Genomic DNA, 25,511 nt, shown 5'->3' on the forward strand with positions numbered 1-25,511 from the left:
CCCATCATCACTTGGCCAGGAATTTCAGAATTTAATCATTTGTGGAATCATCACTGAATCCCAAGTTGGCTGGTGGAAGGTAGAATGATACTCTCACCCAAGAGGGGAAATTTGTCCAACCCAGGCAATTATAGGCCAATCACCTGTCTGTATGTCTGCCACAAGATCCTTACAAGGATAATTAGTGATCAAATATTGCAGCACATTCAGCTGCAGCACATCCATAGACATGCTGAGAAAAACCCAAGAGACCAGAGATGGGTTAAACTCCAGGCACAAATGTAGGTCAAGAGGCTGAGTCGAGGGTGTCCGGGTGCCCTAGAGGCAATTTGGAGACACCAGCCTTCAGCAGAAGGACCTACAAAAAAGCCAGGAGTGGAACTCACGTAGGTCACAAGTTTGTGGGTGAAGAGACCAAACCTCACCACTGCTCAAAGAAGGGCGGCCATTCAGGTAAAACTTCTTGGGAGAGGTGAGGCTTCTGACCCTGCAAAGTTTCGGAGGGGCAAAAAGAAAAATCCCAAGAGACCAGAAATGGGTGAAACTCCAGGCACAGATGTGGGTCAAGAGACTGAGTCAAGGGTGGCCAGGCGCCCTAGAGGCAACTTGGCCACTCCTTCCTCAGTGGAAGGACCTTCAAAGAAGGCCAGGAGTAGAACTCATGTAGGTCACGAGGACTAATTAGTCTGAAGAGACTGCCAAGCATATCACACTGGACTGTGACAAGCAACCAGGTGATGAATAGGATGTTAGCATAGGGAAAAACTCCTGGTTCTTGTAAAGGTTTGCCTAACTAACATACTACTTGGGAACCCAATAAGCTTTGGATGACATGTTGGGCTCTTTGAACCTTTGGATCCTTGAATCCGTCCATTCAAAAAAAAAAAAAAAATAAGCCTGTGAGAGCTGCTGCTGATCTTGCAGCTTAAAAGCAAAAAGCTGTCATCCTTGGATCTTATACCACTCAGAGTAAACTATTCAATGGGCCAAGTTTGATTGTTTACCATATGGACATGTGGAGCAGTCACTCTGGTGAGATTGCTTGTCACTCTCCTTTGTGGGTCAGAGCCCAGGAAAAGGTGGTCAAGCAAAACCCTTGAACAGGAATAAATAATAATTATAATCATAAAATAATGACTAATAATAATGGTTGTCTTGAAGAGTTTTCAAAATATCAAAATAGAATAGCCATACATTTTGCCTGCAGTATAAAGGTGCTCTGACCCCCTGATGCAACTGTCTATGACCATGAAGTTCCAGGGGTTGGAGCCTTACTGATGTGGATGAAGTGCATCAGCCTTCTCAAGTAGGCTCTGTGCGCATTTGCAATGCTTGCAAGTCGCGTTTTTTTTCGGCAGGTCAATTCTCTGGCATCATCAAGTTTCACTTCAGTGCACACTAATCTTATACTTATTGACAGCGGCTCACGGTCTACTAGGACGTGGATTTGTACTTGGCAATGCTTGTGGCTTTGTGTAAGTTTAACAGTTATTAGAGTTAATAAAAATTGAAGAAACAATAGTTATTAAATAAATTAATATTAATCAGTAGGTGAACTAATGTAGACACAAATATTCATCAGATATGAATGGTAAAAGCAATATAGTAGTCAGCACTTCTTATTTATTTGCCATCATAACGTTCATACAACATAAAAAACTAATAGTTATGTGCTCTAGCCATGACAGCTCTAGCCATGCAACATTAGCTGTGCGTCTCGAAGCATGGCTATGGTTGTCGCTGAAGGGGTGTTCATATTAGTCAAGTTCACTTGAATTCAAGTTTAGTGTAAAATGAATCTATTTTGGAAACTTGAAGTCAAGTCTGAAATGACAGAAACTTGAATCTACTCTACTTTCGAGGCTATCGAGTAAACTTGACTTGAAACAAGTTTTCAAAATCACCCATTCAACTCAAACGTTAAAAAAACTTTGATTCAAGGAAACCTGACCAATGTAAATCCTCCTGAAAGAATTGCACCAGAAGAGAGTCGTTATTTTGGAGGCAACTCCTTTTTCGCCACACTGCACAGAAGCAGCTGTTTTCCAGTTCTAGATCTGAAAGACATTGTTTGCAGACGACTCTCGTCTGATATCAGAACAGATTTCTTTCCGGCTAAGGCCGGAAAGAGTACCCTTTCCGGCCGCTAACAGATTGGCCAAATTTCAAGTGTGCTAAAACAGCTGATCAAAAAACTTTTTATCATATGTGTTTATTATTCAATAATTGAAACATTTATAATATCACCTTATTGTCATTTGAAAGAATAAAAAAGTATAAACTCAACCTCCCAAATAATTGATTATAATATTTTAGGTTATTTATACAAATCAGAATAAAAAATTAAAATACTTGGACAATTTCCTGATATTCAGATTACCTCAGATTTGCTAGAGCTATGACCTTCCACTTTTGCTTTCGGAAGTGCTTAATAAACAATTATTCTCATACCGTATATATATAGTTTATTCTTCTGTGTGGCAAAAAATAGTGTTCGCACCATGGGCAAAAATTTTTTTCTGGCTCTAAATCTTTTCTAGTCCTTGGCCTACGGCCTCAGACTTGAAAACCGATTTCGAGCCGGAAAAGTCTCATTTTCAGCCCTAGGTGCGAAATATACTACTTTTTTTGTAAAAAAAACTACAACCCATAATGCAACAGTTGCCATGCAGAAACAGAAGCTACTGCGTCATTGTCATTGCAAAGATGAATTCCATTCATTCTGTGTGGGATTTCAGTGATAGTTTTGATATTATAGTGTTAGAGTAGACATTTCAGACTCGTATTCAATTGAATAGCCTACTACCAGTTAGGTACCTAGACTATCTATCCATCTTCGACTCTGAACATTATGCAACACTTACCGTAACAGTGAAAACGTTGTGTTGAGGGTAGAAGCTGCCATTGTCTTATCAGTACGGTACCTATTCACAATCGCGTGTGGTCTGCTGGTCTCTTTCAGTCTCTCAATGGACGTTGCATTGACGCATTAGCATAATTAGAAACTAGAAACTAATTAGCATAATTATGGAGAAAGGTGACTCAAGAGCATTTTTTCCGAGAACATGCTTAGAGCGTTGTTTGAAGGCTCAGAACGAGGTTCCTGCCCCGAATTCTGATAATTCTTCCAATTTCATTAGACCACTGGAAGCACCGATATTTTATCCCACGGAAGATGAATTCTTAGATCTAACCGGCTACATTAATTCCATCAAACCTCTAGCAGAAAATTTTGGGATCTGCAAAATAATACCTCCACTGGTGAGTAACTTAACGTTACCTTTTTATTATAAGCCTAGTGAGGTCCATGTTATAATGGCAGTTAAGAGAGATAGGAAAACAGCGTTGCCGATACTCTACCTTTCACTGCTTTCTATCTGTCACTCTGGAGTCCCATCATTCGTGCTTTTGCACCGAGGATGTTGTAAAATTGTATGGAGTCACTTGGAGAGAGAGCTGTTTGGTTGGGTTTTTATAGTTACGTAAACTTCACAAATTGAATAAATTTATTTTAATTATCAAATTTAAATTAATTGATTAATATCAATCAAAATAAGTATATTTCCAACCTTGGTAAATTCAGTATCTTTATGTAAAGTTGCAAGTTAATCAGTTCAGTAGTTCAGAAGTGATAATTAATAAGTGATCAAAAATAAATACGGTAATGTATTTTCATGTGTGGACGGGCTGGCCGCTATGGCTTAGTATAAAAGAGTGCTGCTATCTAGAGATTGTCAGTTTGGTGTAATTGGTTGAACATGGCTAACGAGCAATTAGGAGGTATCGGGTTCGATTCCCGGGCTGGTAAATGATTTCTGGATAGTAGCTCTCATTGAATTTCCTTCTATCTGTTTACCCTGTAGTCATTAGCATTAGCAAAAGTCTCCGGGGTGGTTCAAAGCATTCAACTTTGGATTTTAGTTGAATAGTGATTAATTTAAATTTAGAACATTATTTAACACTTGATGTTGGATAACACCGTCCTTTGGAATAGGTTGTTGATATAACTTGGGCCTTTCTTCGATGGTGGGCTGCGAACTGTTTGGAAACAAGTAGACATCTTGAATGTATCCAGAAAACAGTCATTTATTTTTAATAGATAATATCAAGTGGTTCAAATTTCATACGGTTTTGGAAGGTTTTCACAGGTGGCATTTTATAGAGTATTTCAATTAAAATACTTTAAAGTTACTAAAATTAAAGAACATTCTAAGGAAAACTCATCTATATTGTTATTTTTCAAGATAAGAAACCTTTTAAAGTTAAAATCTTTGGGGTGATTTTTTTCAGAATTGGTAGTATATTCATTGATTTTAAAATTAAACTAGAATTATCTGTTTTGAATACGGTAATATTCAAAGATTTAGTCAAAAAATGAAGTATAGTAATCAAGTAATCGTATTTATACTATTTATTCCATAGTTGCTATAAATTTTTCAGGAAACTGCTTTTCCTATTTCGCTAGGAACCTCATTCAGGATCATCACCAGCTCACAGCATCTGAACAAGATTGACGTGAGTACATCATTAAATTAATGTATTCGTCCAAATTGATTTGGGCTTCTCTTAAATTTATTCATCCTTTTTTTGTTAATCTTGACGTTTTCACGTAATATGTCAATACGATTGGTATTTTTAAACTTTAGCTTTGTTATCGTGTGGCTCGTATAATTTTGTTTAGTTTTGTTGGGGTGGCTCATTGGAGTAAGTGATAACGCGCCAGTCTAATAAATAATCAAGAGAACCAGAGTTCGAATCTCGACCGGGGGCAAAAGTTTTTGACCACAGCACAATCACATAGATACGGTCACCCCATCTTTCGGAGACGATAAGCCGTCGGTCCCGACTACCTAAAAAGTAGTCGTCATCTGTCATCATCATCCCTCTCACTCATTACCCACGCACAAGCCTATGAGCTTATGTGGCCAACACCCTCAAAACTATTATTATTATCATCGATATAAAATATTAGGGATTTTGGAACGGTAGTTATAGTTATTGTAATATCCTATCGATTTTCATCTTTATGAAACAGGTATATTTTAATAGAATTAAATTTGCAACTGGTTATTGAAAATATTCTGCATGTTTCAGGCCGTTTTAAGAAGTAGAGAGATTTTCTTGGGTAGATTGACTAAATTTTTTGAACTAAGAGGCTTAGTATTGAAGACCCCTGTTTTGGAATGCCGAAAAGTGGATTTACACTCACTTCACCACGCCGTGGCTAGACAAGGTAAGTGCTATCTCAGCCCAGCCTATATACATGGTTATAAATATCTTAAATACAAGGTTGGTGGAAAGTTTACATTGACACATGGCCCATTCTTACATATCCCATATATCTCAACGATCGAATCGATGAAGCGCTAGCCGAAATAGTTTTTAATATTGAGCTTCAGGGTAGCTTAATTTATTGGTGTATCATTTCAAAACTTCAAATTTCAAAATAGAAAACATTCTTGCAAAGAATATATTACAACAAATCTTCCATTAAGAATCACATACATGATAATTCTTCCTATTTATATGTTTATGTTTCCACAAGAATATTTTAATGATTAAATAATAAAATTTATTGATTGAGTTTAAATATTCTGGTAGTTCATATTTCTACATAGCCCAAAAACAATTTGACAACAGTGCGAAAAGGATGGTATTATCTGCTTCGTCTAAGGGATACAAAGATAGCAATCAGATGCTGAGTTTAATATGTGAATCTCACTATATAGTAGGCCTACTAAATTTTACGATTGCAACGATACTACTACTAATAGTGTGAAAGTGAAATTCTATGAACGCATTTATCGATAAAAATCAATATGTTTTTCAACGACTGTATTGATGAATTAATTGTGTAATTCATGTATATTTTTCTTCTCATTCAGGAGGGTACTGCAAAGTCTCTGAACAAAACAAATGGGTGGAGGTGGCCAAGGAATTGCATTACAAGGATATCGAGCCTATGGCCTTGGCCCTGCAAGAACATTACAAAAAATTATACTCCCATATGTGAGTGTTGTAAAAGGATCAGATGCAAACTCTTCCGTAAGTAAACAATTGATTAATGATTATTTACAAAATAATGGTTATAAAATTTAATTCAATTCAAAAATCTTTATTGGTTCTTCAAAACAATACAAAACATATACAAAAATCAAAACGTTTAATTCGTTTGAATAAATATAAATCACACCAAGTACCTTAATGCACAAGAAAGAACACCTTATTTATTTATTTTATTTATAAATGAAACTGATGTTATATATATAACATTGGTAGATAAATAATAAGGTAGCCCTTGTGCTATTTTTCTTCCAAATTTATAGGTGATGACACAGTCCAAAATAGGGTTGGAATTTCACGTGTACAATTTCTATACAATTTTAGTCAAAAATAAACATGGAAACAATAAATTTTGAATTTAGATGGCTCAAATAACCAAATTAATTAGAAATATTCCACTCAATCACCTTCTGTAAAGGTTTAATTTAAAAATAAAGCAAAATAAAATCTTAGCACCCTTTATTTTTAAAAAACTATAAAATAGTTTAACAACTTTTTTTATAACCTGACGATGGTGTAATATCACCGAAACTAGTTGTTAAACTATTTCAAAGTTTTTTTTTTTAAATAAAGGGTGCTATAAGATTTTATTTTGTTTTATTAATTTAAAGAGTAGCTCATGTCAATGAGTTTTTTTTTAATTTAAAAAGTTTGTGATGGAGCAGCATAAATTCGGCATGCTAGTGGATGTTTATAAAAATTAATAATAATTATGTATATATATTATGTTATCCCTCGTTAATATTACTTGTTAGCACCAAATATATCACAAGTTATCAATTATCAAATGAATCAATAGTTCCACGTCCTACCTCAAGTTGATTGATTTAGACAATTATTGAAAATAAATAGTTCTAACATACAAAATTGAAAATCAATGTTAAGCTATATAAAATTCATAATAACCGGAAAACTCCATAGATTGAAGTTATTCTAGTTATAGTCTAGTGTTCTATCAAGACACATAATGTGTTGCAATCTGTCTTCAAATAGCACTAATGCTCAGGTTGGGGCTAGTAATTTGTATTTTTTGCAAATAATATAGATTAATGAACTCCAAAAGAAAATCTACCACTTTTAAATGTTGTTACCTACAATAAAATTCTACTCTACAAACACATTCTGAGGCCTGTCTGGTTGTATGGTGCACAACTGTGGGGCTGTACAGCAGAGAGCAATATTGGCATCATGCAACGATTCCAAAACAAGTTCCTGCAAAATGCTGTCAATGCTCCATATTTCATCAGGAACGCCGACCTTCATAGAGACCTTCAGGTGGAGACAGTCAAGGAGATGATTGTAAAAACAGCAAGGACCTATGAAGAGGCTCTACATGACCACCAAAATGTTGAGGCAACCCAGCTTTTGGACTACTCAACATTGACGAGGAGATTGAAAAGGAAGAAGCCAACAGATCTGGTGTGAACCTCCAGGAGTACTTAGTGAAAGTGGAAAAAATTAACATATCTATTTAGTGCAGTTATTATGAATGAGCTAATTTAAAACAATGAGAAGCTATTACAAGACTCTTCTTGTAAAATAACTTGAATTATTAATTTAGGATAGAAATAAACTGATCATTAGTCTTAGTACTAGTAACAGTAATATTCAATAAAAAAAATTGTTAACATCACTGTAAAATGAAAAAATAAATATAAAATTACAGAATCTGGTTTCATCCTCATTTTGTGTTGCTTACAGATGTTACATGAAATCAGTTTGTTATTTTAGAAAAGTTTACAAATCGAAAAATGGTTGATACAGTTTTTACTTTTTGCTTATTCATTCAAAATCACGCACAGTACAACTATATTAATATAAATATTTGTTCTCAACACTTTGAAAATGTTTCAGTGTCGTTTTTTTATTTGCAGGCTTCTATGCAAGGTGTGACCCAGGAGCTGAGCTTCATCCTCTTAATGTGAGTAGCTATGAAAAAGAGCGCATCAATTGTGTGGATTTACAGATCCAGGAAGCTTCGAATAAATTGGAAGAAATACGAGGCAACGTTACTGAATTGCCCGCTCAAGAACAGGTATTCAATACTATACTATAGTTTAAATCCCAGCGCTTACCACCGCTTGCTCTGTTCAAATTACCCCCACTATTCAATACTGCGGTCCACTCAAATCCAACCAAGGCAGTTATAATAGATTTTAGATAGATTTGAATCTTTAGATTTTCATCATTATACTGAATCTCATAAAAAATGAATCATTAATCGAGTATTTATTAGATATTGTTTTCGCTTGTCGTCTTAATTCATTGGATACTATTCTATTGTTTCAATCAATACTAATATTACTATCTTCCAAGAGCAAGACCAATTCTCACTGTTCTGACTCGCAATTTTCTAATTGGCCTTATTTTCAAAATCAATATTTCTATGATGTTTCTCCTTTACAGGGTGAAGTGATTTAGTTGATTGGAAGACTTTTAAATCTTGATTCATTTTTCTTTGTTTCTTATCACTTATACTGCAATAAAATAATTATTATTTTGTATTTGATTGCTTGCTTATCTCTGTCAATTTCATGTTTGTATTGTTTTGCTCACGACATAGTTGAGTGGCAGAGTGGACATTATTGTCTAAACTTCGCCACATTATTAAATACGAATTTCTTCTATTCTATTTGTATGTGAGGAAGAATTCTTATAAAAAGTAAGATGTCATAGTTAAGAATTTTTCAGAGCCAAGTAAAGACTGATATTATAAGAGATATTGAATATTTTCAAACGAAGATCCAAAATTATCTCAAAGTTAGTCTTCCTTGTTCGGATCTCAGGGTCAATTCTCTTCACTATTTATTTTTGTATTTTTCAATGTTTTTCTTACTCTAAATCATCCACCCCATTACAGGAGAATGATAAGGATGCAGTGGAAAAACTACAAGAACTGTATTTGACTACTGGTTTTCATGCTGAATTTGAAAAACTTGATGTTGATCAGAACTTTTTCAAAGTTCCTAAAGCTTTAACAAAACCTAACACTACTGATGCCAATAAACATGACTGAGTGCAAAGCAGATAGCAAAACCAACGTTGATTTAGTATTCGGAGTACCTGGTCTCAAACGAAAATTTCTAGGGAAAAGGCCACTGAAGAGACTGCAGCATCAGAAGGTATTCATTTATTTATTCTTTTATTTTATTTATTAGCGAGATTTACGTTATAAAGTGTATATTGCGAATGTACAGTCGCTGATTCAATATGGTGTAGTGGCGTGGGGCGGTGCCTCGGCCGCTGTACTTGAGCCTCTGGCTGTCACGCAAAGAGCGCTTATAAAAATTATTCTAAAGAAACCAGTCAGATATTCGTCAGACCAGCTCTTTTCCGATTTCCAGGTCCTGTATATCCGCCAGCTTTACTTGAAATCCATCCTCACATTTATAAAAACAAAACTTATATCTTTACAAACTTACAATATGATTATCCAACCAGACACCGAATAAATTACGGATATAACTTTCGCAAATCAACCTTAACGTCACTGAACAGTAACCCCTTTCTACTTCCCCATTTGATTTATCGAAACCTCCCACAAACAATCATAGATGCAGAAGAACTTGGTGCTGCCGCCTACAAAAAGAGAGTAGGTTTTTGGCTCCGCTCAATCGGCCGGGTGGCCGCCGCGGCGCTGCTGGAATCGCCATATAGGTGACACAAAGCAATTGGCACATATTCATCCACAAACCTCACTAGATTGTGATTTTGTGTTTCAAGCCCTTCATGCCTCACCTGAGTTTCTTTTATTTATTATAATTATTATTATTTATATTCTGATTTTATATTCTACATTCTATTTAATGTTGTTGAATCGTTAGTTCAGATAGCTCACCAGAAGATGAAGTTTTCTGAGTCGGGTACTTGTGCTGTGTGAATCGTCGTTGATACAGTTTGTATTTATACATTCATACAGGATTTAACATATTTTTTATAGGCTAAACTTGAATTAATATAAGTTATTGATAGTAGTTTTTACACTCTTGTTACCTGTATAGATTGGGTACTCTTTCCCCGCGCACGGATCAGCAGTCCATGCGGGCAAATAATTATTCCATGACTATTCTATTTTATTTTGTACAGTGTTTTTTTTTACATTGGAATAAAGAAATTGAATTGAATTAAGTCAGTGAAAATGATGTGACTACAGAGTTGTCGATTTTCAAATTTCAACTGCTTATCTGATGCAATATTAATTGGTCGTTATTGTTAATAATAACCAATTACATTGCATTTGCCATGAAAGTAGGCTATATTTTTCAATGATTTAATAATAACAATGGTCTAAAAACAATCTGGTAACGTTGCGAAGCTAGAAAAGGATACAGCCATCTGCTTTATCTAATGACAGACAAGGATAGCAAACCAATGTTGATCAGGTACTGACTTTATAACGTGATTCACACTTTAGTAGACACCTTCCATGTTTTTGTTTTTTTAAATCTTTGTTCTCATTGACATACCATTCTGAAAACTTGATATCAGTACTACAGAGTGATATTTGCTTTGATTTGCTGAATTAAAAACCATACTAAATATATTCTTATAAAACATTTCTCCTGAAATGATGGAGTATACAATAATTATTGTAAAACGTATTCTTTACAGTCATCAACTCTATTAAGTTTTTTACATTGAATCTATTCCATCTTTAATATGAAAATGTTGCTCACCTTTGATCAATTTTAACTCGTGCATATTCAAATAAATATTTGAATTCATGAATCATTCACCTTTGAGAAACCACTTAAATTCCACAAAATTCACTGCCTCAATCAATAAGAAAAATATTTAGGTATATCTATGGAAGGATATATTTTGTGGAGGAGCCATATGCGTAGGTTGAAGAAAAGCCTGCGTATGCTTCTTCATAGATTCTACCATATATGAAATTTATGCCCAATTTCTATTCTGAAGAATGTGTACTTCTCACTTGTGCATTCCAGACATTCATATGGCATTTCATATTGGGGATGTACATACATAACCCAGTTGAAACCACTAATGCACTTACAGAGGTCCGTTTCTTGAATCTTCAACAATTTGAGGATTCTTAACCTAAGATATACATATATAAAGTACTTATGCAATTTTATCGGGCTTGAGTAATACAGTAGATTTAGCTGAGCATGCGCCTCTTACTCGGAGGGCTGGTCAGGTTAGAGTGCCAACACCCAATTCTACTTTTTTTATAAAATCGTTTCTATTCTTAGAAGGAAAATTCTGTAATAAACTGCCTTCATCCATTGTGCATAGTGGCTCACCACAGCTGTTCAAGCGTAATTTGAAGGTATTTCTGTTAAACCTATGTGAAGAAGATGTAGAAAGTGTGTTTAATATCATTGTTTAGTTCGTCTATAGTTTTTAGCTTTGGATTTCTGATGTGAACTGATTGATGGTATCCAATATGACACATTTTTAACAAATAGTGTAAAAATTGTTGATAATTCATGTTTATTGTTTCACAAACATTTATTGTTTTATAACAACAATTCAAATGTATTGTTTTTGTTGTGATTGGATGTCATTTCTATACATATTTTTAGCTGGTATTGCAAAAATCCAGTGAATGTGTCATTTTTTTAAATTGGTAATGCACTGTTATCAAAAACATTTTTTGTGGATAATCCCATAGCTTCAAAGCTTTGCCTATGTGTAATTTAATTAGAAAGTTCAGTTGATATAAATTTTCAATAGTAACTATTTTCTCGACTATTTAATTTGTGTATTGTATTTTTACAAAAATTGTATGATGATGAATTTTCTGATAAATGAATCATTATTTCATATTACTCCGGAAATGATGAAGTAAACAATTAGAGTAAAACGTATTCTTTATAATCATCAACTCTTCTTAGTTCTTTACATTGGATCAATTTCATCTTCAATATGATGAACTTTACTTGTAATCAATCTATTATATAACGATAATAAGCTTATAATCACCGTCAATTGATTTATCGTTGTAAATAATTTTATTTTCGAATACTTATTTTTTACAGGCATGCCAAAAATGTAAAAAATGCATTACCGGTAATCAAGTTTCACTGAAGTGCCCGTACTGCAAAAAATGCTACCATATAAAGTGCATCGTTCCAGAAATGAGTAAAGTTCCTAAAGGTAAAGTATTCATTATTAATTTATTCCTCCTTTATTCGAATTTTGAAATTTGAACATTTCAATCATAAGGATGTTCAAATGTTGATTCAAGATTGATCTTTATCATCATTGATGTCAATGTTGAATTCCATAATTTTTATGTCAAACTAGTAATAATTTGACATAATTTTTATGTCAAACTAGTAATAAATAATTTGACATAATTTTTATATCAAACTAGTAATCCAACAGTCATTATCTAATTTAATAGTCATAGTAAAATAGTCAATAATATACTGTAATAGATATTATAGATTCAGTTGATAAGGCTGCTGCAATAATTCTTAATTTATCCAAAGTTTTTGATTATGTAAACCATAAAACATTATTAGGAATTTTACAAAACTGTACCGTAGGTGTTTTTAAGTGGGTTAGAACTAGAATCGTTTGAATTGTATCTTATAGATAAAAACCAATGTGTTGAACTTAATTGAGTGAATGGGAATGAAATAGTAAAAATTGAATCTGAAAAATTAAAGGTCCAGGCCTCAATGTTCAATTTTAGATATCTTATTGTTTCTGTTATATGTGAATCAATTACCAAAATAATTAGAATATCATGATAGATCTTTGCTGATGACACTTCGCTTATCTTGAACAATTCTTTATAAAATAGTTTAGAAATTAATGCTTTTACTGGATCCCAGTCAATTTTCAAATCCTGAATCAGAGACAATTAACAATAAATAGTAAAAAATGTAAATTCCTACAATTGAAAAGCAAATATAATTCAATAGAGGATAGAGCAATAGACGTGTTTTTAGATGAAAATGAATTGAAAGAAGAGATAGTAGCGTTCTTGGGAGTTGTATTGAACAGGAAATTAACATGGCATCCTTACATTGAGAAGATATGTAATAACATATTCATCTGGGATATTTGTCTTGTGGCAGCTTGCTTGGTTGAATGACAAAAATACTGTTAGCTGCTTATCATGGTCTTATACTATCACATATTAGGTATGCCATTTTGGTATGGGGTAATTCATCTAAAAAATATTTGGACAGTGTCAAAAGAAGGCACTCCGGTTTACAGAGAAAGTGGATAGGTTAGATTCTTGTAGGCCTTTATTTAAAAAACTTTGCTTTTCAACTGTACCATCATTTTATTTATATGAAGTTTTAATGTATGTGAAAACGAGTGGTGTGACCCAAACTTCAAATATACATGAGTACAATACCCGAAACAGAGCAGATTATCATATAATGACTCACAATAGTAAGTAATTTGAGCATAAACCAGATTATATTGGAAGGAAATTTGAAGATCTTGAAAGAACATTTGAAAAAATATTTAGTTGATAGAGTACTTTATAGTGTACAAGAGATCCTTTCAACCAAAGACTAGGTTTGATTTACTTAATGTTGAATTATGTAAACTTAGGTTTGGTTACTGCATGTAAAATTTTTAACCTGACTTGTCTTATACTCCATAACTGGAGTCCTTATGACGTAATCGTTATAAAAATAATAATTATAATTCTTGTAATGACAAATTAAATGCTCTATGTATAGCATTTGAAATACCTCTAAGCTTGCAGTTAATTGAATTTTAATTGTTTGATCTTATTATAGGAATTGTACTCGATGCATTGCAGAGGAACTGAAACATACCAAATATACGTATAAAAAACCAAATGGTGTGAACTGTTACAATATAGAAAACTTCCATGAAATGGCTAGAAACGCCAAGAGAACGTTCCTGAACCTAAACAAAGAAGTAAGTTATCAAACTTCAAAGTTAAAATTGTTTGGTTCTTTTCTGTTGATAGTTTCCAGTTATAATATACTCATTTAATCATTCTCTTTTATTACTTTTCTAGTATTTATATATAATTTTTTTCTGTAATAATCTTTAATAATGTATTTCCTGTATTCATGAGTGCGTTTGGGCTGTTATGCCTGTTGCACTCCTAGATTTTTGTAAGAATAAATAAATATTTTCAATCGTATTGTCTACAATCCGAACTCTTTGCACTGGTTCTTACTTTTGTGTACTTTTGCCCAGTTTCAAGATTTTATGATCCAACAAGATTCAATTTTTGTCAATTTTGAAAACCGAACTCACAAATGAGATTGGAGTGAATACAGTAAAGTCATTCAAGTTGACTCAGTGCTCATGGATCAATAGTTAATGTTTTAGAAATTTGTAAATGTATTGTTCCGATTCCCAATTGTGATTCATTTGCAGGAGAATCCTACATTAGAAACGGTCGAGCAGTTTTGGAAAATTGTTGGTGAAAAAAATACAACGGTTGACACGGTGGTCGAGTATGGAGCCGAGTATCAAAGCATTGGCTCACCCTCACACATCGCTGCTCGAATGCACATCACACGTTTGGTCAGTCCATTGCAACGCTACTTCTCCTCTTTGTAAAGTGTTGTATGTGGCGAATCATATGATTGCCACCGCCACCTGTGATGTTGTCAACTGGCAAAGTTTGTTTATAAATTGTATCAGTTTATTTCAATATTTATCAATAGTTCAATTTGTCATTCAACATTAAAATCAATTCACCATTCATTTAGTTTCATTTATTCAATTTAAACATAGGAATCATCAAATCAAATTGAATTCCTATATTGGTGACCCCGACGTGATTGAGAAGCAGATAATTCAGCGACTTGCTTTTGTAAGTCGGCAATCGCCTTAAGTAACTCATTCTCCGTACATTTTCCATGAAATGCTGCATTGACTGAAAAATTAGATGTGTATGGTATAATCTCACTAACCTTGTCAGCCAGTTCGGCTTGTTTGTCAAGCGCCAACTCCGGTTGCGATGCGAGAATAGTTTGAACATTTGGCGGAAGGCGAGGAAGCCATAATTGACGCAACAAATTGTCTTGTATGCCGGTCGCATTCGCCAGAGAGCGGAGATGGCGAAGAAACTGTGACGGTTTGCGGTCGCCGAGCTCCTCCGTACTGATGAGCTGTCGAATGCGTTGTTCCTCGGACGCGGATAAACGTTCAATAATCTTGTCGCGCAAGAACGTGTATGGGTTGAGCGGAGGAGGGTTCGCAATAACGTCCTCAACTTCGGCTGCCGTGCGTTGATCCAATTGAGAAACAACATGATGGAATTTGGTTACCTCATTTACGATGTTGGCCAGTGTGAACTGGGATTCTGCCTGAAGGAACCATAAACGAGGTTTGTCCAACCAAAATGGTGGCAACTTTATAGATACCCGATGAACTTCGTGGTTTTGAATGGGCTGCTGCAACTGTGCATCACGTTCACGCAGATCCGCAATCTGTTCATCAATCATGACTCAAATACTCACGCAAAATATTTGTGAAAATTTCTTGTTTTTCAATCACGTCGGGGTCACCAATATAGGAATTTAATTTGATTTGATGATTCCTATGTTTATCGCGAAGCACGTGCTTCCAATAAATTTCTGCTCTTATGGGCATGATTCAGGCACGGGATGTAACTTATCATGATCATACTAATTGTATATTTACAGAAATATCTGATTAGGGCAGTCTTGAATAAGTCAAGACTGTACCCTAGTAGACATTTGATGTAGCGGAACCTAGGCATACTTATGTTGTTGAAGCTATCTTGTACCTTAATAAAAAATTCCAACTGCTTGACACCAGAAGAACACCTTACCTTACCTGTCCAGCAATGACAAATTCATTCAATGTTAACTTGATGAAACTATCTGTCTGTAGACACCAGTTCACATATTATTCAGATCTATTTTCTAACGAAATTCCGCTCAATTTCTTCAGAAAATAAGCCACAAAAACTCTTGAAGGAAATAGCTGAACAGCACAGACTAGACAGCACATCTATTTCTCACTACGACACTACCAGAAGTTTAATTATCATTATAACATATTTAATTAATAAGTTTAATTATTAAGTTTGTAGTGTTAATTTTGATGTTGCGGAACTTTTCCATAATTGAATAGACTTAGAATCTTTCTACTTCCTGTAACTATACTGTAACTTAGAGCTGATGATGTGTGAGCACACACGAAAGCATGCTCCTGTAAAATATTAATTTTTATTTAATTAAAGTGGATTTTTGACAACGTTCTAAGTCTATTCAATTAGTTTAATTATTATTATTATAACAACCACGATTGTTCTTAATCAATTTTAGTATTGACTTGATTTGTCTTCGCGAATGTACAAGTTTTATTTTTAGTTTTGAACTCGCAGCAGGCGCTGTGCCGATACGAATTAATTTATTTTTATTCTATTGTGAAAAACTTATTTGATTTAAAATACTGTAACTTCTTATTTTGAAATTTTATTTTTGCAAATAAATTACTATTTGATAAAGGAATAGAATACCATCAGCTCTTATGGAAATGTTCACAGGCTGCGAATGTGTGAACTCCTTCAATGGTATCCTCTTTCTGTCCTCTTTCTGCGTTATGAATGTATTTGAAGATATCAAAGATGCTATTTTAGTTTCAGTGCTTTCAACTGATTTAGCTGATCTCGATTTTCGACTGAAAAATAGTTGAGTTGCTTTTGGTTAAGTTAGCGAAGCAAATGGTTCGACAATGCATTTCACTTCCTCGACAGTACAATATTTGACAAGTTTTTTTTTTTTACTAAGGTTGTGTTTCAGTTTATAATTATTGTTTCACAGACTTGGTAGATTCAATTCATTGGTTGAATGAAAAGCATTGATGTTATTTTTTAAGAAATGTGTTTCGGGTGGACACGTTAAGCTGTCGGTCCCGGCTGCCCTAAAAGTAGTCGTTAGGTCATGTAAGAGGCCCTGAAATTGATCAGTTGCGACCTGAAAACTCTGACACCAGACCTGAGCCAGCCAGGTCACTCGATATTATTATTATTATTCTTTTAAGAAATTATAACAGTTTGAAGTTAATCTGATTAGTATAGTGAGGTTGGTGAGAGACATGGTAGGTGAGTATTAGTGTAGTATTTATTCTTCCAATGAACTGAACTAGAGATCGCCAGGTATTTGTATGCGCTTTTATATTTGTATCCACTGTTGGTAATAGTTTTTATTTATCACTGAATTCTTAATTTTCAATGACCGAATCATTATTATTCTATAGAGTTCAGACTAAATAGCATTTTAAACCGTATATATTAATTAATGCTTTTATATTTTGTTTGTGTTTTCAGCCGGATGAAGTGCTCGGTAGATACTTAGACGGTAGATATCCGTGGTGTTTGGATAACTTCGTAGATAGCTCTGTCTCTGCACTGACCTATCAATACCTCAGCTATCAGGCATGGATGTGTGTTGGTATGATTTTCTCGACATTTGGTTGGCATAATGAGCCTCACTGGAGCTACTGTGTCGACCACTTACACTTGTAAGTACTACTTCAATCGATATTACTCAAAACAAATCTGTTTCTACACAATACACAAAGTGGCACAGGGCAACGGGAAATACACAGCAATGCAATAGTTCGCCGCACTTGAAATTGTGCACGATTGATGTGGCATGGACCATTGGCTTTGAAATGGTGAGGAACGTGCAATAAGAGTGAGATTATTTTACTAAAATAGTGGTATAACTGCCTAACAAAGAATATTTTGACAGCATTACCACATTATTTGATGTGATGAACGTATTCCTGCGGGGATACCTTGAAGTCACGGTGCACTATATGTTGTGATATTATGTCATGTGATTAAGAGAATCAAGCATTGGCACTGCTGTAAGCTGTATGGGTGTGTGCTGTTTTGCAACTGAATAAACTTGGACAGTGATCCTGAATCACACTATACCTGTTAATATGTAAAAGTAAACACCATTAATCATTATTGAGTTTACAAATAAAAATATAACACCGTAAGCGTTCCTAAACAAGACATGAACTAAAGAAACATTTAAATCACTGCCATTCCCCAAGATTTGTACACTGCCATTACAGAGTTTCCATAAAGAGGTCCTTTTCAACATTTTGATTGCAGAAACATAAATTATATTATTGATACATGCCATTAGTAATTGCAACTTTTAAGATTTTTTCGTGCAATTGGCATTATTTCAAAATGCCCAGTTTGCCTGCGCCACCGTGTTCTTATGTATGATATTGTAATAGTATAAAACACATGATTAGTTAGAAGGTACCTATTATACTAGCCCGTTTCAAACATTATCCTATAACAACCAAATTAAGGTGTATGGCAGATGGATAGTAAATCTGATTTTATTTCCAATTTCTTTTACAGTATTTGGGTATTAAATGTTTTTCAAACCAAAATTCCAATACGAACCTGGTAAGAACTGTTGGTACCTGTCTGCTTTAGCTTAATGCGAGGCTGGACATGAATCAGAAAAATGCTTTTTAGTTGGGTTGAAGTTTTATTATTCATTTGTAACTGATTGTTACTGATTCTTCACAATTTTTTGTCATCAATTCAATTTTATTCTATGTTGATTCAGTGGTAATTCTAAAACGTGGTACGCTGTTCCTGGCCAGTATGCTGAGAAATTCGAAGAAACTATGAAAGAGCTGGCGCCAGAGCTATTCGAAGATCAACCGGACACTCTGCTACTTCACGACTCTCTTGTCAACCCAAACGCCTTGATGGAAAAAGGTAGCTATAGGATATTTAAAATACACTGCTCACTGTTCTTTGAACCTCATCTAGTGTTTCCAGTTTATGAATTAATGCAATTGAAACGAAACAATTTGCCAAGACTCATCAACTTTTCGTATCGGGTCTAGCCTAATTCATTTTCTGGACCTATCTGTGATATTACACACTTCTCACATCTCTTCCTAATACCATAATCAATGCTTTCTCAATTAATTAGTATTGTGTTGTAGGTAATTTAAATTGAAATTTTTTTCAAATAATGTGTCCTTGCTATTTCTAGTGTAAAATTGTGTGAATAGAACCCCATTACACAGTCATAGATATGATCATTTATGTGGTTTTAGATTATTGACAAACTTTCATCAAAGATTTGACTTCCTATTATTTGACAGCGTATTAGATGACTATTAACGGTCCTATTTATGGCCAGATTAAGAATATGACTGTGTAACGGGATCCATAGCCTTACTTCAAATCGTAATAGAATATTAGGTACTTAATGGGGAATAATGGGGAGATAACCTCTTTCCACCTTCACCTTCACTTCCTTAATCGATTTGATAAATGTTTAATAATTCTGAATTGTGTATTGTATACTGCTTTATAAACTTTAAAACTAGTTCGAAAAATATTTGGATACTACGGTATATCTTTATTTTCTGAATTGTTATTGTCAATTTATCATTTCATTGAATCTTGAATATATTTACTTATAATTAGTTTGTACAGATGCTATATTGACACGCCTTGTGGAAACTATAATGGAATGGAATTTTGCAGGTGTTCCCGTTTACAGGATGGATCAAAACGTGGGAGAATTCGTGATTACATTTCCGAGAGCCTACATTTGCAGTTTCAACCATGGCTTCAACGTGGCTGAAGCTGTCAACTTCGCTCCGGCTGATTGGGTGAGCTCACTTCCAACTGTCAGCTTTGATTCAATGAGGAATACTTATGCTATCTATAACAGTGGACATTTATGAAAATCTCTAAAAACAGCACACGGTGCAACTTTAACAATCTCAATGCTCAGCTTTTATAAGAATTTCTGACAGAGCAGAAAAAAACCATTGGTTCTTATGTAAGTTTTTACACATTGGAAGAATTAAAATGTATGAACATCACCATAAGAATCAATGGTTTTGGTTTTCTGCCTCATTGGAAAGTAGGGCTTATAGCTGAAAAAAATGGTATTAAATAGCAGCCAAAACGAAATGTTTGCAGGGATTTTTATTAGTACAGTAGAACTCCAATATTATCCAAATTAATTGTTACTTGGCCCCATCATATACTAACCCCCGGTTATTCAAATATTCAGATATGTGGAATCTTTTTTTTTTAAAAAAACAAGAAATTTAGAAAAAAAAAACAATAAATATAATATCATAGTAGTTTTGTAGTAATTGCTTTAATTATAATATATAACCGGTTAAATCATATCTGAAATTCACGGAGATTAGCGGTAATTTCGCCTACTTTTTTCTAAAAGCGATTCAGATTAAGGACTGAAAATTTTGTGCAGTGAACAACTACAAGACTTGACCTATTTCGGACCATGTGTAACTTTATCTAAATTTGGGAGAGCGATAGCAGATGGTTACCTTATTTTTTTCTCTCCCTATAATTTTAATGATGTACTTATTGTATGAATCAATCAATAAGGATAATCAACGACTCGGATAATCAGAGTTTGGATAATTGGAGTTCTACTGCATTTGGAATTAAACTTGACTTTGTGGTTATGCTTTCTTCTCTTATGAACGTACTTTATTTCCTATGGGTATCATTACTACAGATCTGATAGGGATATACTCTTTGATAAAGTTGGTAAAACATCTATGAGAATTTATATGATCACACATATGACTGTGTAATGAGACCAAATTCTGGGTTGCATTAGCGTTGACCGACGCTGATTTTGAATCAGCTGATCGTAGGTTTAGTGCTCACCCAAGATCAAAATGAACCTTAGCATTGAGCTCATCCAAGATTGAAATTGATCTCGCTTGGTTCAACCTGGCATGAGAGTACTTGATTAAATTTGTTTTACGTAATTTAGGAAAGCATTCGGATAAGAAACATAGCGAATGAGTGCCAAATTCCAATATGATTGAATTGGCTGACAAATATAAATTTAAATTATAACTGTTTCTAATATGATTTTCTGAAATACTGCTCTTCATTTGATGTTTGTTGTTTGCAGATTAAAATCGGCCGAAAATGCGTGGAAGAATACGCTCTATTAAAAAAGTACTGTCTCTTCTCACACGATGAGTTGATGTTTAAAATTGCAAAAGATGCTGCAAATTCTGATGTACGCCTAGCTGCTGCAGTTTATCACGACCTGTACTACTCTATAAAAACAGAACTCAAACTTCGACAATTCGTCGTTGGTCAATGGGTTAGTATATTCTATTTTATTATCTCATTCACCATTTCTCTCCAATGCTTCATAATTCAATATGATTGGCCCGATTTTAAATAATTACTTATGTGAAAAAGGATTATCAACAACTCTCATACTACATGACTCGAAAAAAGATTTTGGCAAGGAAAATCCAATTTATAATATTTAATATGTTAGCATCTAAATATCCAATTATATTCATTTATAAATTATATTTAAAATTAAATATTATATTATTTATGATTAAATTATAATATTCATTCGATTACATGTAGCTAAACTGTACTAGCTATCATCCTCTAAATCATGCAATCCAGCCTGAATTAATGTGATGTTGCCTTAGGTCAACTTTCAACCAGCCTTTAAGGTTTTACATCAACTTAGAGCTGATGTAACATGACAAAGTTAAAACATTCTCACCCGAATTGTTGTAAGATAAGCTTGCATTTAGTAAAAAGCTACAAAAAAACTGTTACCAAATCATTCAATAGCCCACTATTGATGCAAGCTCATAGGAGATCATGTGAAATAAACTAAAATTCAGCTAAACCAATTCAGAAATCATGAAAGTTGACTTGGAGTTTTTGAAAGTTGCAATAAATTTAGTTCTCTTGCAGAGTTTTTTTAGAATGTGTTCATGAAGGTGTAAAGCAGTTTATGTGGGACGCTCTGCATTAAAACAGGACAGTTGATTTTGAGGTGTCCACACACTGTACATAGCATATTATATCTGATGAATATATCAGATATGTTATAATTACGTTCTGTTATTATTACCTCTTGGAATTTATTTTTAAAATTTTAATAATAATTTCAATATTTTTTTATTTCCTTAGGGCTGTAGTAAGGATGATCATTTTAGATTCAACTTTGAACGGATGCCGGATGACAGGCAATGCTTCCACTGTAAAACAACAATTTATTTGTCAGCTGTCACATGCAAATGTGCGATAGATGCCGGTATCCGGAGAATGGTGTGCATCAAACATTATGACAAATTGTGTACAACATGCACACCGCAAAATCACTTGCTCATGTAAGTATCAGGTTAATCTGTTCTAGAATACATATTTATTCCTATCTAAAATTGATCAATTTTGATTTGAATGTGATCGTGTTGTGGTGACTTAATTTGAATGGATGAGAAACTTTCATTCTTTTGTCTACATAGCCTAAAATGTTCGATTGAATAAAAACTGGAATCTAGTGGCTAGCAACTAATGCAAAAATTCAGTTGAATAATCATATGCTACTTCTAGGTAGATGCAACTTGGAGTAATCACATGTTTTCGGAAAATTCTTGAGCAAATGCCAGGTCTAGCAGCTGTTATGACGTCGATTTTTATCCACACGCATTGAGCGGTTATTAGGGCGACCCGAATATCTCCAATTCCACCTAGGCCTAGTTAGGCCTACTTGCCTTTATTCAACCGAGAACAATTATTTTCAAAAGAACTTGCTAGACTAAGAACTTCTCACTAGAAATTGCTAGCTTTTATTTAATCGACCCATTATGATGAAAGTGTACAAACTTGAAATGATAAAGTTCCTAATATTTCTAGTTATCAATGTTCTTCAATGACTTTTTCAGGAAAGATATTTTTCAAATGAGATGTACGGGCTTTTCAAAAACCTCCGAGACGTGGTGGATAATTATGAAAAATGGGTGAAGAGTATGAGACTCCTTCTTCGCAAGAGCCCAGAATTAGGTATGCACTACATACTTCATACAATTTTTGTTTTACTGCATTCTTCATATACTGTAATACTTATGAAAATATATCAATATGTTATTCTCCAGATGTGCTAAAGTTAAAGTTGAACTGTTCTGGTCACATCTTAGCTAAGTCAGTCTCTGACTTGAAGTCATCTGGGCTCTAGGAAAGCTCTTTTGCAAACATTAATTATCGTTTCCCCTTGATTTGTTTTTGTTCTTAATGACAGTTCTGATGAACAATTTGATACGAACAATTTTCATATTTTAAAATATGAGATAATAAGCTAATATGTTGATAGTAGACAATTTTGTATGATTCAAATTCATTTATTTTGCCATAAAATAATACAGATTGATAAAATAAATTTTCTAACTTACAAAATGGCACTACCGGCAAAGAACAACTTGTGCGCCGGTAGTGAGTTCAAACAACAATGTATAGCAAACATGTCAATAGGAAATAAAATAGAGCTTTTTCAAACCACTATAATAAATAGAATTACGAAAACCAGGCCACATTTCAATCTCTACAAACGATTTATTAGTATATTTTATTGTTAATATCTTTGAAACTTGTTTGAGATATCTATGTGCGGTTTTCGGCATTTATTTTGTCTTGAAAATGACATGAACACCTTCTCATTAAAAAATGAAGTTCGATTTAAAATGGCGGATCAAAATTTTAAAGCGACAGAAAAATAGTTTGTTTTTTTTTTAATTCGAATAGGATCCCCAATGGAACCTTCTATCAAATTATGTTTGTAAAAGAAATATTAATAAAACAATATAGAAACTTGAAGTACCCTTTATTATTTGAATTTATTTTTTTAAGAAATATTAAGCTATTTCCATCATTTTTCACCAACTCTGTATATGAATATGATTATTTCACTTCTATATTAGGGTCTCCCAGCATCAATATTCGATGTATGGATTATCGAAGTGCTTGAAAAACTTATGCTGTTATAAATATCTCGTAATATTGTACATTAAGAATAGTCAATCTTGTTTCTGAGTGTTTTTCATCTCGTTTTAAGGTGTCACCATTCTTAGGTTTATTTAAACGGATATTTAAAAAACTATTCACTGTTTTCCATCAGGTTCCTGCGAAAAAGAAGAGCTAGAGAATCTATTAGATAAAGGAGAGCAGAGCAACTACTTGAATCCGCAATTTTTGAGCATTTTCAAGTCTTGCTTACTCCTCCTACCAACAAGCAGTTTGGATGTATTTGGTAAAGTCATATAACTAAGTGACTCCAACTCTTTCATGTACCTGGTTGGAACATATTCTGGATGTCGGTCATGAGTGAGAGGGATTTTGATGAGAGATGACGACTACTTTTTAGGTAGTCAGGACCGACGGCTTATCGTCTCCTCCGAAAGACGGGATATTTTATATATTATTCTATTTTGAAAACATTTGTCAGTATAAATGCTATATTATAAGTATAAGTCAGTATAAGTGTCTATTATTTGAATTATAAAACCTTATTGTAAAGTGAATTGAAATAATTTGATGATCATGAGAACGTAAAATTGTGTTGAATATAGTTGCTCTTTGAAAACTGATGTTCCCGTTAAAAATCAGTTACCGACGGCTTATTGGCTCCTCCGAAAGACGGGATATTTTATTTTTATTTGAAAACATTTGTCAGTATAAATGCTATACTATAATTATAAGTCAGTATAAGTGTATATATTATTATTATTTGAATTATAAACCCTTATTGTAAAGTGAATTGAAATAATTTGATGATCATGAGAACGTAAAATTGTGTTAAATGCAGTTGCATTCCTCTTGTAAACTGATGTTCCCGTTAAAAATCAGTTACCGACGGCTTATCGGCTCCTCCGAAAGACGGGATATTTTATTTCTATCTTGAAAACATTTGTCAGTATAAATGCTATATTATAAGTATAAGTCAGTATAAGTGTATATTATTTGAATTATAAAACCTTATTGTAAAGTGAATTGAAATAATTTGATGATCATGAGAACGTAAAATTGTGTTGAGTATAGTTGCTCTTGTAAACTGATGTTCCCGTTAAAAATCAGTTACCTTCCAGAAAAATGTTTCCTATATAAGAAGGACGCAATTAAGAAAAATTTTGCTTTGAAAATCATGAAATGTATTTCAAGAAAACTGTAGAACAATAAATGTTGGCTATAAAAATGATTATTGACAAATGATGTGATAATTTTATAAAATTATAATTGTTTGATGTTTCATTTTTTTATATGTTTATAGTAGATAAAACTATAATAGCCTTCTATGTGCAATTAGAAGGCTAATTCCTTGGTTTAAGTATATTGTCTCGATTAATTTTTACGTTTCAGTTTATAATTTATTATCGATCACTTTTCATTAATAATGATGAAAACTTTGATGTATAACAGTATAGCCCATTCTATATGTTAAATAATATCATTCCAGTATGGTACACATTTTTTTATTTTCTCTTTTATTGAGCTCTTTTCATTAGTATTGATCAATACTTAGTTGTATTACGGTACATTAGTTCAATTCCTTTCATGATCTGTTTGTATTCATATTGGAAGGAAGCAAATCCTCATTAGAGGCTGATTATATTGTAATATAATTGAAATT

General features: G+C 33.5%; 2 protein-coding genes across 2 annotated transcripts; both read left to right on the forward strand.

Annotated features, from left to right (window-relative positions):
- Window positions 1-534: 534 nt before the first annotated feature.
- Window positions 535-7,963, forward strand: LOC120354381 (lysine-specific demethylase 5A-like). The gene is made up of 5 exons (XM_039441442.1): window positions 535-663; window positions 4,441-4,515; window positions 5,095-5,233; window positions 5,886-6,045; window positions 7,938-7,963. The coding sequence occupies exons 1-4, from the start codon at window positions 535-537 to the stop codon at window positions 6,011-6,013; spliced, it is 471 nt and encodes a 156-aa protein (XP_039297376.1). The 3' UTR covers window positions 6,014-6,045; window positions 7,938-7,963.
- Window positions 7,964-8,929: 966 nt separating this feature from the next.
- Window positions 8,930-24,135, forward strand: LOC111046093 (lysine-specific demethylase lid-like). The gene is made up of 11 exons (XM_039442398.1): window positions 8,930-9,185; window positions 12,069-12,186; window positions 13,800-13,944; window positions 14,416-14,565; window positions 17,345-17,538; window positions 18,621-18,775; window positions 19,559-19,686; window positions 20,982-21,179; window positions 22,022-22,221; window positions 22,777-22,894; window positions 24,003-24,135. The coding sequence occupies exons 3-10, from the start codon at window positions 13,900-13,902 to the stop codon at window positions 22,853-22,855; spliced, it is 1,149 nt and encodes a 382-aa protein (XP_039298332.1). The 5' UTR covers window positions 8,930-9,185; window positions 12,069-12,186; window positions 13,800-13,899; the 3' UTR covers window positions 22,856-22,894; window positions 24,003-24,135.
- The last annotated feature ends 1,376 nt before the right edge of the window (window positions 24,136-25,511 follow it).

The sequence above is a fragment of the Nilaparvata lugens genome, chromosome X (genome assembly GCF_014356525.2).
Source record: "Nilaparvata lugens isolate BPH chromosome X, ASM1435652v1, whole genome shotgun sequence".
In the NCBI taxonomy this organism is placed as follows: Eukaryota; Metazoa; Arthropoda; class Insecta; order Hemiptera; family Delphacidae; genus Nilaparvata; species Nilaparvata lugens.